The following is a 16,372-nucleotide window of genomic DNA, read 5'->3' as shown; positions in this document are numbered from 1 at the left end:
CCACAGCAGGATAACTACTTACGCAGTCAGCCTGCGCTGAAGCTCATGCTGCTGCAGCTTCACTGTTTCGGTACCTGAGCTAACGAGAGCAAAGCTAACTCGGGTACGGTTAGACAAGCTGCAATCACACCCAGTGTTTGTGTGAGTTGAAGGTGGGGCAAAAATCCAGAAGTAATTTAGGTACGCCTTTAAAAATGAAGAGCTTTCGTAAAGGGTTTTAATCCCCCAACAACTTGTTGACTGAAAAAAGCCTCACAAAGGGAAATGGGGACTGCAGGAGATTTTACTTGTTTAAAGAAAAAATATTCCAAAGAACTTATTTCTGTGTCCACCCCTGAAATAAATTAGTTGGGAACTGGGACAATATCTCAGCACAGCTTTCAGGTACCTAAAAGAGTGTTTGTTATAAGGAGGAGGGAGAATAATTTTTCTCCTTACCCTTTGAAAATAGGACAAGAAGCAAAGGGCTTCAATTGTAGCATGGGAGGTTTGGTTAGACATTTGGGAAAATTTCCTTACGATGGAGGTGGTTAAACACTGGAAAAAATTGCCTAGGGTGGCTGTAGAATCTCCGTGACTGGAGATATTTAAGAACACGTTGGATGAACAGCGAAAAGGGATTATGTCAATGGGGCTTGGTCTAAGTGTGAGGGCAGGGGACTGGACTTGATAGCCTCCTGAGGTCCCTTCCAGTTCTAGTGTTCTAAGAACATTGATTTTGGTCAGTGAGAGCGTTTGTTCCTTCCTTGTTTTGTAAGGGAAAACAGACAGTCACTTCAACTGAACTGAAAAAAGGTCCGAGACATCTCACACCCTCACCATGAGAAAACGTCATGTGTTTCCTTTCACCTCAATGCTTAGCTAGGGCCCCAAGCAGTGCAGCATTCCTTTGATTTCAAAGAGCTCCTATGTGATATCTTTGAACTTAAGGACAATGATTCACATTGTTTAGTCCATAGGGCACCCAGAGTCTCCCAGGCCTAAAGTTATAACATTATTTGTTTCACTTTTTTGATCTGTATGAAAGAATTAACAATCTTGGTAGACACGCCAACCAAACACTGGTTTTGGATGGAGGAGATATGTATGTAACAAACAGTAAAGCAAATCACCAAAGGTTAGATAGAAATTAAGCAATACCTCTGAAGCACCTTGTCGTGACACTGAACTATCGGAAGGCCACAAACACCCCTCCTTTCAGGAGAAAGAAAACAGAGGAGAATATTAACTTCTTGCATAATTTTTACTTCAGCATAAAAGAACTTTTCTGCACACTCAGCTTTTACTAGTTGGTTACACTTATCAAAAGAAGCTTTATGAAAAAGAAATCTGTAGCTTCTTCTGCTGTTGAAATCTGAACCCAGAACACAGTCAAAAACAGAGAGCCAGCATGAATGCAACATTAAAGCTACATTATGTTTAAAGTTGTATTTTCTTCATTTAGTATACACATCCGCTTGTTTTTCTTGAGTTTCATATGACTTTCCCTGCCTTTCTTGCAATACTATGGGTCAGAGTCAAATGCTCCCCAACAGAACCTAACATCCATGAGTTCATTGATTAGTCACTCTTTCCCCATATACACTGCTCCCTGTGAAATAATATTCTGAACCCAGGATCTCTTTGGACAGCCCAAGAGTAGAGCAGTGTAGGCTTATGACCACTCAGGGTAACCAAGGTTGCACTCATCAATTTCCATTCTTCAATCCCTTTTCTCCACCCATCTCCCTGTAAAGGATTTTCTGTCATACACCAATAATGCATTTTTGACACTTTAGAACAAGGGTCTCAAACTGCTGGCCTATGGGCCATCCCCAGCCAGATTACAGTGGCCTGGCAAGGCTGTCAGCCCTTGTGTGCACTGACATAACTACAGTAGTTTAACTCCCTGGATGGACTTGTTGTTATTGTACAACAAGAGTGGCTTTTCCCCATTTGTCTTATACTGTTTTGCAAGCATTTCAAGCCAAATTGGAAAAGTTCATTATTATCCGGAGTAACAAGAAGTCTTGTGGCACCTTATAGACTAACAGATATTTTGGAGCATAAGCTTTCGTGGGCAAAGACCCGCTTCATCAGATGCATCGGTGTATGACATCAGATGCATCTGATGAAGCGGGTCTTTGCCCACGAAAGCTTATGCTCCAAAATATCTGTTAGTCTATAAGGTGCCACAAGACTTCTTGTTGTTCTCGAAGCTACAGACTAACATGGCTACCTCTCTGATACTTATCCGGAGTAAGTGTGCATGCAGTGCATGGAATTATACTAGAATAACTACAGCAATTTACCTATTCCAGTACAATTATAGTGATTTGACTTGTCCATGTGGACAAGCCCTAGGGCTAACCACTTGGAAAGGAAGGCAGGGAGAAAGTGAATATGATGTTATAAATTTCTGCTGCAATGCACAGTTATTCCATGTCTCAGAACTTCCTGGAGAAGCAGAAAGAGATAAGCACCCCACAAGAATAACCAGGAATAAATCTCATGAGACCAAACAAAATGCAAAAAAAGGAGGAAAGGTACCAAAGTGGAAAAAGAACACAAAACAGTGAAAGACAAAAATAAGAATGTGTATGGAGAATAAAAGAGAGAAAAGACATGAGAGAACTATGTGCATGTGTCCAACCTTCTTTATCATTTTTCTTTATTAAATTTCATGCATTGGATGGATATCATAAGGTATGGCAGAAACCATTTAATTATTTAATTTAAGACTTCTCACCCTTCTTATTTAGTACACTCCAGTTTGTTAGGTGCTTGCTCTAGCAGTGGGGGAGAGGGGTTAGGTGTGGCTTTCCTAAATTAATTAAATGTTTTTATTTTAAAATGTAATGCTTAATTAAATTCTTAGAGGCCCTGATTTCTTTTTTTTTTTTAAATAAAGGAGTTGAGATTTTTAGACTAAAATAAAGCAGCTGGTGCTTCTCAACCCTGGTGCTAGCTCTGTGTTGCTGGTCGGGGTGGGAAAGGTTCGCTACCAGAAGCTAGTTTCCAGTGGGGCTGCCTCTTGATTCAGTTCTTTTACCACGTCCCGCGCAGCTAGGCTACAACATTTGTGTCACGTATGACACTGTGGGATTTTGAATGTTCTTATTGCAAGCATTCTGTTCAAAAATGTTTTTAAAAGATAGTGTTCCCACATTAATGACAAGGCTACCAAGGCACAGTTGGAATCATACGGGCTCCCTTAAGTTTATCATACCAGGTATGACGGGCATTCTCTCTACCTCACAGTAGATCCTTAAAAAACCCATTAAAATGGGACCAGAGTAATTCTCTTTCTGATTCAAGTTTAAAGCTAACACAGCCAGAGACCAGTAGCTGGAACCAGTTGCAGTTTCAGACGGTTTTTCCTCCAGGCACTTGTTAGGTAACAAACCCAAAGATTTGGGTACATTACGAAGCCCTCTTACTCACCTGGCTCAAACCAGCTCTCCCACAGCAGTAAGTGAGCCTGGAGTAGGGTTTGCTGAATGGGACTCCAAGATCTACAGTTGGATAACCTATAATCTCAGGTTTTGACCCCTACATTTGATTCTTGTCAAATAGCATTATATTTTGGGATGGAAGAGGCTGTGTCTCTTCATGAGAAACTAATAATTAAAAGTATTAAAAGTAAAAATCTTATTCTTCTGGCCAGGCTTGCTCATGGATATATTCCTGCTTTTGGTAATAATTTAGGAAAGAAGCTTTGGACTCAGGTCCTGAAATAATAGCAGCTCTCGATAAAGCTACTGCATTCACACTAAAAGGTCTGAAAGTAATGATAATGGACAAGGCTAAGAGGTTGTGATACTGGATATGTTTCATACAATAGTTTCCTTGTTTTGTGTTTCACAAGGAGATTTTATCAGGCAGGAGATTTTTCAGGGCCATTTTTGCACATTTTGTTTCCTGATGCCTCCAGAGTTACCCAGCTTCCTCAGTTTACAGCCCACACCTCAACAAACGGGTAGAAAAAGGAATGTGTTGGTAGAGTGCAATGGCTTCAATTTTTTTTTTTAATTACAGCAACATAAATCAGAAGCATACAATTACGCTTAATAAAAGTTTAGAGGGAATAATGAAGGAAAAATACTAACTCCACATTTCAGAAAGGATCATTTTTTGTGACACCAAAGAAGAACGCCCTTTAAACTGATCCATATCCTCAGCAAACTGTAACACATCCTTTGTTGCTTAGGAAACGTCTGAATGACTTTTGTTTCTGGTTTGTTGGTGGTGTTTTGTTACTTTGTTTGCCAGGTATCCCTGGGACAGCAGAAAGTCTATATTTACTCTGGATTTTCTTAGATATCATTTAAATAGATTATCCCACTCGCATACTCCCACTTTTAAGTTTCCAGGCTGATGTGTCTGAGATACTCTCTTTCTGTCATGTAGTACGGGTGTTTCCAATATTAGGCAGCACGTCTGGGCAGACAACCAGAACTAGAACCCTGATCTCAGTCCAGTACTGTACTTTCTCATGGCTTTATCGTCACTACCCTTGGGCCACAGTGAAAATTTGCTCCATTGGTTATAGCCAACATTAATGCCGTTCCCTTTAATGCACAGGATGGACTTGCCTTCCAAAAGCGAAGGGCATGGGATAGAGAAATAGGAGTTTAAATTGCACCAAGCAATAAAATAAAATAAAATAAAATAAAGGCCTCAGGCTGGAAACCCCACCCATGTTCCCCATACAATATGCTTTGAAAATGTTGTGTGAGCATGTTTACAGTAGAAGGGCACAGCATACAGAAGGACAACAGTGGCTGGTGGGGGATAAGTCAAAGCATTCCTTCCTTTCTGAAACAAAGACTGTCTACACTACGCACCTGACAATGGCACAGCTGCAGCACTGCAGCTGCACTGTTGGAAGGTGCACTGTGTAGCCACTCTTGGTTGCCTAGAGAGAGCTCTCCTAACAACAACACACAACCACCTCAAGGAGGGGTGGTTACTTTGTTGCCAAGAGAGCATGGAATGCCAAGCCCCAACAAAGCACTGTTCAGTCCAGTGTTTGTCATCATTAAAACTTTTGCCATTCGAGGGTGTGAAACATAGCCCCCCTTCGAGTGACAAAAATTTTAACAACAGAAGTGAAGTTTAGACATGATGTAAGATCAGTATTCCTTTCTCCCGCCCAAACTTTGTGTAGCTACGCTTTCCGCAGGTGATATTTTCTGAGCGTAGTTTTAAATTTTGACCCTAGGTGGCAGTAACATGTTAGCTTTAGACTAGCTTCGCTCCTCTAATTTTATTAGGACAAACCAACTAGTTCTCTCCACAATCTATTGCTTCTTTGAAGGCATACACTGTTATACTTCCTAACGATTGCTAACACTTCCCCCTTAGATGATAAGCAAAGCAAAAAACTGTTGTATGCCCCAATAGAAAGAGCAAACATTACAGCAAGATTTCTCTTTCCCTTAAAGATTGTATTTCCTACAAGCAGGCAGAATGATGGTATTTTGCAGAAGGCTGGGCAATGACAAGACAGGAGGACTTGGATGGCAAGGGGAAAATTAACCAGGGAAAGAACTGCATTTATACAGCCAGCAGAAGTAATGACAATGAATACACTTAAAAGCTTTTACGTCTTTGAACTTCCTTGTAATGTACACACATTAATTAATATTGGAGTTGCCCTTTAAGGTGAGTGAATATTATTATTCTCACTTTGCATACGAAGAACAAAGAAATGGTTTCTTCAAGGTCCTCCACTGAGTCAGACTCCAGGAGTTCCTTGCTTCTCGTTCCTAAGACAGGGGTGTGGAAAATAGGGGCAGGGGCTGGGGTGAAATTTCATAAGGGGGCTCATCCATCTCACACTGAAACATGCTGGTGGTTTAATGTCTGTGTATTCATATTTATATACCGATTAATAAAGTTTTTATGTTCTATATACTTATTTTCTTACACGTGCCAAAAAAGTTTTTTTCTCATATCAATATAACTTAAATTTCCGTCCGTTTGGATAACATTAGACATGTTGGGGGAGGGAGCCCTGCTAATTGCAGGGATGAAAAGTGGGGCCTGACATAAAAAGTTTGCTCTCCCCTGTCTTAAACTATGCTGCCCCCATTAAAGGAGAAGGAGTGCCTTTATTAGATAGGCTTCAAACAGCAATGGCCAGAATGCTCCAATAAAATGAATGACTTTTTAAACAAAAGGTTGTGGCTTTATGTTTACTTATATCACAAAATCACCAAACAATTTGCCATCAGTAGATGTCTTTGCTTACCAGCTTGTGGCTAGTGTCCTCTTTCTGACAGTTGGATCAGAAGAGGTGTCATACAAGATCCAATCCCTACCACTTTATGGATGAGGGAAAAAGGTACCTCAGCCCAGTTCAAATCAAAGTCTCTCCTGTCAGCACACCTCGAGGAGAAGGCATACAGAAGTCATCCTCCTGTACTTTGGCAGCAGAGAGAAAAGGCAACACTTGTCCAATCCCCTCCTGACTACTTAGGGGTAATGCAATCGGAAAGCCAACCCTGTGCACAAGGGTTAATGAAGAAGGCAATGACAGTGAACAACATTGTTATGCTCTGGCGATAAAGTTATACCATTAACACTTATTTCTTCTGACTCTTACCTGGGGATTTATTCCTACTTGGTTTCTTTTATTTCTGAAGTTAAAATAATGGAAAGTAAAATAGGTAACACTGGGCTGCCAGCAGCGGATAGAACTAGTAACGCTAATATAATTAGTAGTAGTAGTAGCATCCTTCAGTCTACGTAGACTATGGATGGCGCCCTTCATAGTTCCATTTGGGATCATCATTTGCAGCGTCGACTGTGACTGTGAAGGCCCACACGAGAGTGACAGTCCTTGCTGCATCTGTTGCATGTGTAGTGGGTGTCTGGCAGGTCCTTACTGTGCTTTCTGTGGGCTCGCTTCTCCTCTGCTAGCTGTCTGATCCTCATCTCACCCTTCTGAAGGCCCTTGTGTAGTTCCTGCCTCCATCTGCTGCGATCGTCTGCCAGCTCCTCCCAACTGTCCGGCTCGATGTCTACCTCCCTGAGGTCCCTCTTGCAAACATCTTTGTTAGCACAACTGGGGGCGTCCGGGAGGTCTTTTGCCAGAGGCTAGCTCGCCATACAGGATGTCTTTTGGGAACCTTCCATCATTCATCCTGTGGATGTGGCCAAGCCAGCGGAGCCGCTGCTGCCTGAGGAGGGTGTGCATGGTTGGGATTCCAGCTTGCTCAAGGACGGCGGTGTTGGACACTCTGTCCTCCCATGATATTCCAAGGATGCGCCTGAGGCAGCACAAGTGGAAGATGTTCAGCCTCTTTTCCTGGCAGGCGTACAAGTTCCAAGACTCGCTGCCATAAACGACGGTGCTGAGAATGCAGGCTCTGTAGACTTGCATTTTGGTGTGAGTGTACTACTTGATGTTATTCCACACTCTCTCCGTGAGTCTGGACAGAGTTGTGGCTGCTTTTCCGATCCTCCTATTTAGCTCAGACTCCAACGACAGGGTGTCAGTGATGGTGGACCCGAGGTAAATGAACTCGTGGACGACCTCTAACGAATAGTTGTCAGTGCTGATTGATGGAGGGTCAGCAACGTCCTGAGCAAGTACATTTGTCTTCTTTAGGCTGATGGAAAGCCCCAAGTCCTTGCATGCTTTGGAGAACTGATCCAGCAGTTTCTGAAGCTGGTCTTCTGTGTGTGACACTACAGCAGCGTCATCTGCGAACAGCAAGTCTCTGATGAGGACTTCCCGCACCTTGGATTTAGCTTTCAGCGTTGCAAGATTAAACAGTTTCCCATCAGATCTTGTGTGCAAAAAGATGCCCTCTGTTGAAGATCCAAAGGCGTGCTTCAGGAGGAGCACAAAGAAGATCCCGAACAATGTTGGAGCCAGGACTCATCCTTGTTTGACGCCGCTCCTGATGCTGAAAACATCCGATAACGTGCCATCATATTGGATGGTTCCTCTCATGTCTTCATGGAAAGACTGGATCATCTTGAGTAACTGTGGTGGACAGCCTATCTTGTGGAGCAGTTTGAACAGTCCATCCGTGCTGACCAAGTTAAAAGCCTTGGTCAGGTCGATGAAGGCAATATAGAGTGGCTTCCTCTGCTCTGTGCATTTCTCCTGCAGTTGCCTCAGAGAGAAACCATGTCAACAGTAGATCTCTCTGCACAGAATCCGCACTGCAATTCAGGATATGCCCTCTCAGCAATCTTCTGGAGTCTGCCGAGGATGATGCAAGCAAACAGTTTACCAGTGATGCTTAGGAGGGAGATTCCACGGTAATTGTTGCAGTTGCTTCTGTCTCCTTTGTTCTTATACAAGGTTACAATGTTAGCGTCGCGCATATCCTGTGGAACATCTCCCTCTCTCCAGCACAGGCACAATAGCTCGTGTAGGGGTTCCAGGAGAGTGTCTGTGGCACACTTGATTACCTCTGGTGGTATACCATCCTGGCCCAGGGCCTTTCCTACTGCAATGATGTCGATGGCTTTCTTCAGTTCGTCCACAGTTGGTTCCTGGTCCAGTTCATCCATTACTGGTAGGAGCTCGACGGCATCAAGGGCTGTATCAACAAAGAAGTGGGTCTGTCCCATGAAAGCTCACCTACTAAACTATTTTGCTAGTCTTTAAAGTGCTACTTGACTGCTTTTTGTTTTGATAATGTTCTCGCGTGAGTACAGCTCGGAGTAGTGCTCAACCCAGCTCTCCATCTGTTTGGCTTTGTCAGCGATGACTTCACCAGATTTGGATTTCAGAGGTGCCATCTTGTTCTGGGTGGGTCCTAATGCCTTCTTCATACCCTCGTACATTCCCCTGAGATTACCAAAATCAGCACTGGTCTGGATACTGCTGCATAGCTCGAGCCAGTAGTTGTTGGCACAGTGCCTGGCTGTCTGCTATACTGTTTTTCTGGCTGCTCTGAGTGCTTGCAGGGTACTTTGGCTCACCGAGCATTTGTACTCCCGGAGTGCAGCGTGCTTCTTTTTGATGGCTGGAATCATCTCATCGGAGTTAGCTTCGAACCAGTCATTTGTGTTTCTGCCTCATCTTCCAAACACCAACAAGGCTGTGTTGTAAATTGTATCCCTCAGATGCTGCCATCTGGATGTCACATCGGCACCCCTAGGGCTGCTACACAGACTCTCCTCAAGGGTTTCTCTGAACTTTTCGTCTGTCTCTGAGTTTGACGTCTTTCTGGCATCAATGCGGGGCCTTCCAGTTGGTTTAGAGTAGTACAGCTTCTTGGGAATCACCTTGAGTTTGGAGCAAACTAGCGAGTGATCTGTATCACAGTCGGCACTATGACAGCTGCATGTCAGAAGGACGTTTTTGAAGCTATCACGTCTAGCGATGACCACGTCTAGTTGATGCCAGTGTTTCAAGCGTGGGTGTCTCCATGACACTCTGTGATGTGGCTTGGTTTGGAAAGATGTGTTTGTGATGCACAGATTGTGGTACGTGCAAAGTTCGAGAAGACACTGTCCGTTTTCATGCATTTTTCCCACACCGAAGTGGCCTAAGCAAGAAGGCCATGAGTCACGATTAGCTCCAGCTCTTGCATTGAAGTCACCCAAAATGTACAGTTGTTCGCGAGTAGGTATTTGCACTATGGCAGCACTAAGCACATCATAGAACTTGTCTTTTACTTCCAGTGCGGCGTACAGGGTTGGAGCATAAGCGCTGATCAGGTGGACAGGACTGGCGCAAGTTTGAAGTGCGACCTGAAGAAGTCTTTCTGATCCACCCATGACTAATTCCACCATTTGTAGAAGGGTGTTTCTGATGGCGAAGCCAACACCATGCTCCCTGGGTTCTTCTTGGGCTTTACCCTGCCAGAAAAAGGTGTAGTCCTTCTCCTTTAGAGATCCCGAATCTGCGAGTTGCGTCTCTTGCAGAGCAGCAATGTCAACTTGGAGCCTCTTCAGTTCCTCATTGATGACAGCGGTCTTTCGGGTGTCACTGATGTCCTGAAGATCTTCAGTCAAACTGGTCAGCATGGTCCACACATTCCAGCAAGCAACCTTAAAACTTTGATGGCTTCCTTTTCTTGTTGATTTTCTTATTGGTTTGCCTGGTGCTCAAATTTCAGTCACTTGTCAGGTTTGGGAACCTTAAGCCTCATGCACCCAGTGAGGCAGGTGAACTGTGGCGGGACAATACCCTTCTGGCTGGGGGCTGCCCAGCTTGAGGCGGGCGGTGACTGTCCAGTGAGATGCGATGATCTCTCCCACTGTCGAAGGCAACCCCTGGTGCTCGTTCTCTACACCAATCGAGCAAGAGCTTATAACCGGTATCTGTTACCTCCCATGTTGGTTCAACGCTGTTAAGCAATGCTGGAGTACCTCTCCAGGCACGAGCCTGGGCAATTTTTTGGGACCCTGGGCTGCCCAGATGCCAGTGTTTCCCTCTCGGCTTTACTGATGTAGTCCAAAGGAGAGGATAACCTCTATGTCTGGTACCAGCTCAGCTGCAGGAGTTGCTGGGTCAGTGCCAGAAGTTGGCACAGAACTGCCTTAGGACTTCCCTCCGGATTTTCTGTCAGGGTTTACTCCCTTAGCCTTGCTCCTTCCCAGGATAACCCACAAGGCAGTGGGGCATGGAGAATGTGGGTAACGATCCCACTACCTCTTGCACCTCCCTGGCACCACGTGTCCCCAAAGCTCCCCGTGGCCTGACAACCTCCTCACCTCCCCAGGACCCTCCTCCGCACCCCTCTGCCTCCCATCAGCTACCATCACCCCCAGATCCCCCCTCCCCGCCCCCTTGTCCCCCATCCACTCCCATGTCCCCCCACCTCATCACACTGCCCCCTATCAGCTGTCATCACCCCCAGGTCCCCCTTCCCCCGGCCTCTCCACACCTGACCACGCGCTGCTGCAGCCCCATGTCCTCCAGGAAGGTGCCGATCTCGCGGCCCAGCCACGCCCTGGGTCCCTGCCAAAGCTACGAACTCTTCTTCTGGCTGTGGCTGCCTCTGGAGCCCCACGGAGCTGCTGTGGGACACGCATGCAGGGATCTCAGGACTGGGACTGGAAGCCCAGGCAATCTGAGCCGGGCGTGCCACCACCAGCCTCCATGGGTGCCACCATCTGCACAGCCGTACCACGTGCCCCCAAACCACATGCCCACCACTGAGACCCCTCAGTCTCGCCCCCCGCCCGCCAAACTCCCCCAAGCCCACTTGCGTCCCGCTGCCCATGCTGCACCCTGAGGGCGGCGGGTCCCTCAGCGCCAGCCAGCAGTTGGGAACGCTGCCACCGTAACCATCTTGCCGCCCCTTACCCTGTAGAAGTAACTAGCTCCCTCTAAGCTCCTCTCTCAAAACTCCATCCTGTTAGCAACCACCCAGTTTGCAAGCGCCCAGGCGCAAGCTCCCTGGTCACTTGCCAGCAGGGTTTAAAAAGGTCTGGCCTTCCTGAGAGCCCTTCCCTCTGACTACCACTCAGCCTATTGGCACACAGAGTTTAGATTTCAAACCTAAACCTAATCAAGGCTAACAGCTTCCAACTGCCAGCCTGAGCACATGGCCTTTCAAACAAACAAACAGACAGCACAGCACACCAAACAAATAGACAAACCCAGGCCCAGAACCCCCAAACCCAGATACCCACACACTCCAGAGAGCCACTTACCCGAAGGTGCTGTAGTTTGCCCCCTCCTTCCCCAGGAGAGCCCCTCTCAAAACTCCCTCCTGTTAGCAACCACCCTGCTTTTTTAATATAACTAAAAAAAGAAATACAGTTTAAGAGGGATCAATCAAAGGGAAAGTCTGACATTGCCAAGCCAATCCCTGGAACTTTCATATTATTCCAGTTTTTTTTTTTTAATCATCTTTTCACTCATGTCTGGACGGGTGTTTGCTGCTTTTCCCCAGAATTTGCTGTTCCAGCTGAATTCAGGAAGAGCACAGGGCTTTCACAACTGCTTTCCTAGAACAGTATCTCAGAGTACCAGATAGGCATTATCAATGTACATACTAATGAAAGCTGACTGGCGCTAACAGCTATGCCTCCCACGGAGACTGGGAGGAGGGATGCTGGGGCCAATTGTCTGCAAGTGTCTTGTGTGACCCATGCCTCCTATGGCATTCTGCAAGGGATTTTCTGCAGCCAGGAGTGGGCCTGGGGCAGTGAAAGTGTTCAGAACTCTTTCAACATCCATTTTAGATCAGTGGTGGGGGGAGAGAGAGACAGAGAGAAATCAACATAGGAATATCAGAAGTTTGCAAAATGTTCTCTCACAGATTATTTACAAAATTTACTTTCTTCCAATGTCCCCACTGACAACGCTGCTTATTCCACTGAAGTTTAAGCACCAGAGTGGAAACAAATCAGCAGTCTTGTAGTACTTGAAAGAGCAACAAAATAATTTATTAGGTGATGAGCTTTTGTGGGGCAGACCCACATTTTGTTAGTCTTCAAAGTGTTGCAGGACTGCTGGTTTGTTTTATTAGAATACAGACTAACACAGCTACTTCTCTGTTAATATTACCAGAGGGGAAATTTATATTGAGTTCCTGGCCTTGCAGACAGGTGAGAAGTGAGGACCACCCTGAGCCAGTGTCCCTGGTTACATTCTCCTGGAATCATTTTGATTTACCATGAAGGCTGAAATTTCAATTCTCACAGAACATTGACCCACAACTCTCTGTTCTGTAATTTTGGTCCCAAAAGATGGCAGCAGTACCATAGATTGATGTATTCCTAAAAGGCTACTCCACAGCTGTACTCTGAGTACAGCAAGGTCCCCACATCCACAAACTTCAAGTTCACAAATGCAATTATTCACAAGCCCAGGGCTCTGGGCCCAGGAGCACCAGTGGCTGCAGTTTCCCAGGGCTCTTGGGCAGGAAGAGCTGTCAGCTGGGGCTCCAGGCAGGGAGCACTGGAGGCCGCCGCCTCCCTTTATTCGTGAAATTCAACATTTGCGAGGGTTCACAACACCAAATCCTCACGAATATTAAGACTCTACTGTACCTCCATACATCCATGAAGCTGGCTGGTGACTAGCTCTGCTAGTGAAGCTGTCTTGGGCCTGCTCCCGGATGTATGCACACTAATTTCCTTCCCACAGAATGGCACATACTATATATAACATTTGCCTTCCCACTCCATTGCGTTTTTATACCTTAGCTGCCTCGCCTTTGGTTTTGTAACCATACCCTGCTTGTCACACTGAGCGTTAACCAGCAGGGGGCAACAGTTAATGCTTTGTTAATCATGTCTGTACTATTAAGTAGCTACTTTGCCATTTTAGCTCACCTATTCAATACAAATCCAACCATGTCATGGAGCCTATTGACAGCTGTCCCTCAACATAGTGTAACCCTGAAGTGTTGGCAGGACCTAACTCTGTCCCTAAAATCATATGAAAACTTGGAATATTTCCAGTATGATTTGAGATCATGGTTAGGCCCTTAAATTTGCAAAGATAACCTTGACTATGTGAAACAAATGTGCTCTATTTGTAAAGACTCCAAAATCAGAAGGAATATAAAAATAAAACACATTTTTTAAAAAATCCAATGACTTTTAAACCATTCTCATTATTTTTAAATACCAGAGCTTGGCAAAAGTAGGAGGCAGTAAATCACAGTCGTCTTTTTTTAAAAAAAAAAAAAAAAAATCAGTGAACCTGTGTGATCTAGTGCCAGCACAGATATTAGCATGAGCACCTAGGTAGCAGCACAAGGACTGCCTGGTTATGATAAAAAGAAGCAAAACTAGGAATTACGCAAACATGGACCTATATGAAAACAACCTCAGAGCCACCCAGTGTATAGAATTTAAATGATAACAAGAGGGGCAGTTACAGCTGTCCAAACTCTGTGAAGGCAATGGGATTGCCTGCGTGTAAGAAAGCAACAATAAAAACTGGGTTAAGTTCACTGAAACAGAGTAATGACCAATATCATAACTGAAGTGTTTTGCAAAATAATTCAGATAGGATAGCACTGAACTTCCACTCCTCAGGTGCCACTGTTCAGAAACAGTGAAAATCTGAACCACAGTTATGTGCACTTTCTTTAGATACTAATTTTTTAATCATGTCAGTTTGTAAGCAAATACCCTACATCTGTTCTCAAATTGTACACTTTAATCGCTGCTCTGATGACAGAGAACCCAGTTTCTACCATCAAGGAAAAGAGAACAAGACCTGCAAAATACATAAAAGGACACTGCCACTTTTAAACCTTAAACAGAGAAGTTAAAAATAAAAATTCCATGTGACTTCTGTTCCTTTTCGTATTTGAAGCTGCTGGTTCACCTTGTGCATTTCACTCAGTTTAGACAATGAAAACAGATTACTCCTTTTCAATGTTCTAGTTTTCTTAAACTGGCCCAATCCTTTGCGGTCTGAACTGTGACCATTGCAGGGGAATGCTCAATGTTTCTAACATAACCGTTTCTATTAGAAATTCTTTCTATTTTTATAGACATGTGCCTAAAGATAGGTCTACATTGCAATGCAAATCCAGGTTCATAGAACTCAAGTTAGCAGATCCTCGGTTTGTCAACCTAGTGCTTAAAGGTCTACGTTCATTTTGTAACCCCAGGTCAGGAACGGTTAAACTCTGGATCCCAACATGGGGCTCCGACATCTACATTGTATCACGTAGACCTGTATTCAACCACCCATATCTCAGACTTCCTAGTGCTCTTCCAAAATATGGCTACTCTAACCCTCTTTTTGTGGTGCACCTTGGACAAAACCTGACTGTTTAGAGAACAAAAGAAGATGGCCCATGGGATCGTGGGACACTTTTGGCAGATTCACAGAGAAGAGTCCAGTGGGGCTGTGTCTGCACCGCAGAGGAATAGGGCTTGAATGCTGGGTCCTAACTTAACTCATTTTCAGACTCCCCATCATGGGGGGGTCCTCAGACTGTGTAGCCCCACCTCAGTAGATGCAATTTGTGTGTAGCCTGAAAGGGGTTAAGGCTTGATCCTCAGTGTGAGCTCTGTGTTTACACTGCAATCTAGACGTGCCATAAGTCAGAGGTCACCAACCAGAAGATCAGAATCTACTGACAGATCTTGTAGCCTCTAACAAGTGATCCTGACTGGTTTGGACAAGAGGCTATCAAGTGCCAACACTTCAGCTGCCCCTCCCCCTACTGTCATGATGCTCCTGTCCTCTGCCTTGAAGCTGCCCCCTGCCTGCTGTGCAGGCCTGGGGAGGGAAAGGGGGGAAGCACTGGTATCAGGGTGTCCCTCTCCTCCCACCCCTGTAGTCCATCTCCACAGAGTGGGAGGGAGGGGTGGTGGGCAAGACAGGACTTGGGATGGAGAGAAATTGCTGGCTGTTTTCAGGAGTGGCACATGGCCAAGGAGGGGATGAGCCTGCCTTACGCCTGTTGTGCCAACACCTGAGAGCTGCCTGAGGTAAACGGTGCACAGCCAGAGCCGGCATCCTGGACCCTGTCCCAGTCCTGAATCTCCCCCCCACATGCCAGCTCCCTGCCCCAGCCCTGGGACACCCCCACCCAAACTCCCTCACAGAACCTGCACCCAAATCCTCCCACAACCCAAACCCTCTGCCCCAGGCTCAGCCCAGAGCCCCTGCCACACTTTGAAACACTTGGCCCAAGAACAGAGCCTGCACCCTTCTGCATCGCAATCCCTTGCCCCAGCCTGGTGAAAGTGAGTAAGGATGTGGGGGAGGAGGATAGAGTGAGCAGGGGGGTAGGGGGCGCTTGGAGAAGAGGTAGGGAAAGAGACAGGGCAAGGATGTCTGGGGCTGAGGTAAATCCTGTATTGTACTTGTGCTTAAAAAGGTTGGAGACCACTGAGAAGTGTTTGCAAGATCAAGCCTGGATCTGATCCAAAGCCCACTGAAGTCAGTGGGAGTGTTTCTGTTGACTCAGTGAAGTTTGGATCAGGCTTTAGTTACAAACAATCCCAGGTGCATCACCTGCTGTGCCCTACAAAAACAGTGAAATAATTTGAAGTAAAGTTCTTAGATGAACAGAAATGGAAATGAACAGTAATGGCAACCCCAGACCAGAAAGTTTCTTGACTCTTTCCAGGCAACAGACCAGGACTGTCATTACTGAAAAGGGTACCATCAATATGAAATGTAGTTTTTATTTTAAAAGTGAGTGAAAATTTGTTTCAGGCACAATACCCTCTCCTCTTTCCCCTAGAGATGTACAAGGTTAAATGGTTAACTGGTAAAGCAGTAGGCTTACCACTAATCAGAACTTAACCTTTAAAACTAACAGCTGGCCAGAGGGACAACAGCCCCAGCCGTGTTGACCTGCCAGATCATCCCAGGCTGCAGTGAGCCAGCCAGCCAGCCAGCGGGATCCTGATTCCAGCCATGGCCAACAGGATTCCAACTGGGCTGGGTGGCTGGAAAGGCCTGGCCCCTATCTTCTGGGTCAGGCCA

The 16,372-nt window shown here is 45.5% G+C and overlaps 1 protein-coding gene across 6 annotated transcripts in view; it reads right to left on the bottom strand.

Moving 5' to 3' along the window:
- Positions 1–16,372, bottom strand: part of LDLRAD4 (low density lipoprotein receptor class A domain containing 4) — a 386,231-nt gene that overhangs the window by 954 nt on the left and 368,905 nt on the right. For all 6 annotated transcript variants that reach the window (XM_074987501.1, XM_074987502.1, XM_074987503.1 and 3 more), the window contains one exon: positions 1,141–1,194. In XM_074987501.1, the coding sequence (XP_074843602.1) occupies positions 1,141–1,194 (54 nt within the window). The remainder of the gene's footprint in view (positions 1–1,140; positions 1,195–16,372) is intronic.

Source organism: Carettochelys insculpta, chromosome 2 (genome assembly GCF_033958435.1).
Source record: "Carettochelys insculpta isolate YL-2023 chromosome 2, ASM3395843v1, whole genome shotgun sequence".
NCBI classification, from domain to species: Eukaryota; Metazoa; Chordata; order Testudines; family Carettochelyidae; genus Carettochelys; species Carettochelys insculpta.
The sequence above is the reverse complement of the archived record's forward strand: the minus strand, read 5'-3'. Positions and strand labels throughout refer to the sequence as shown.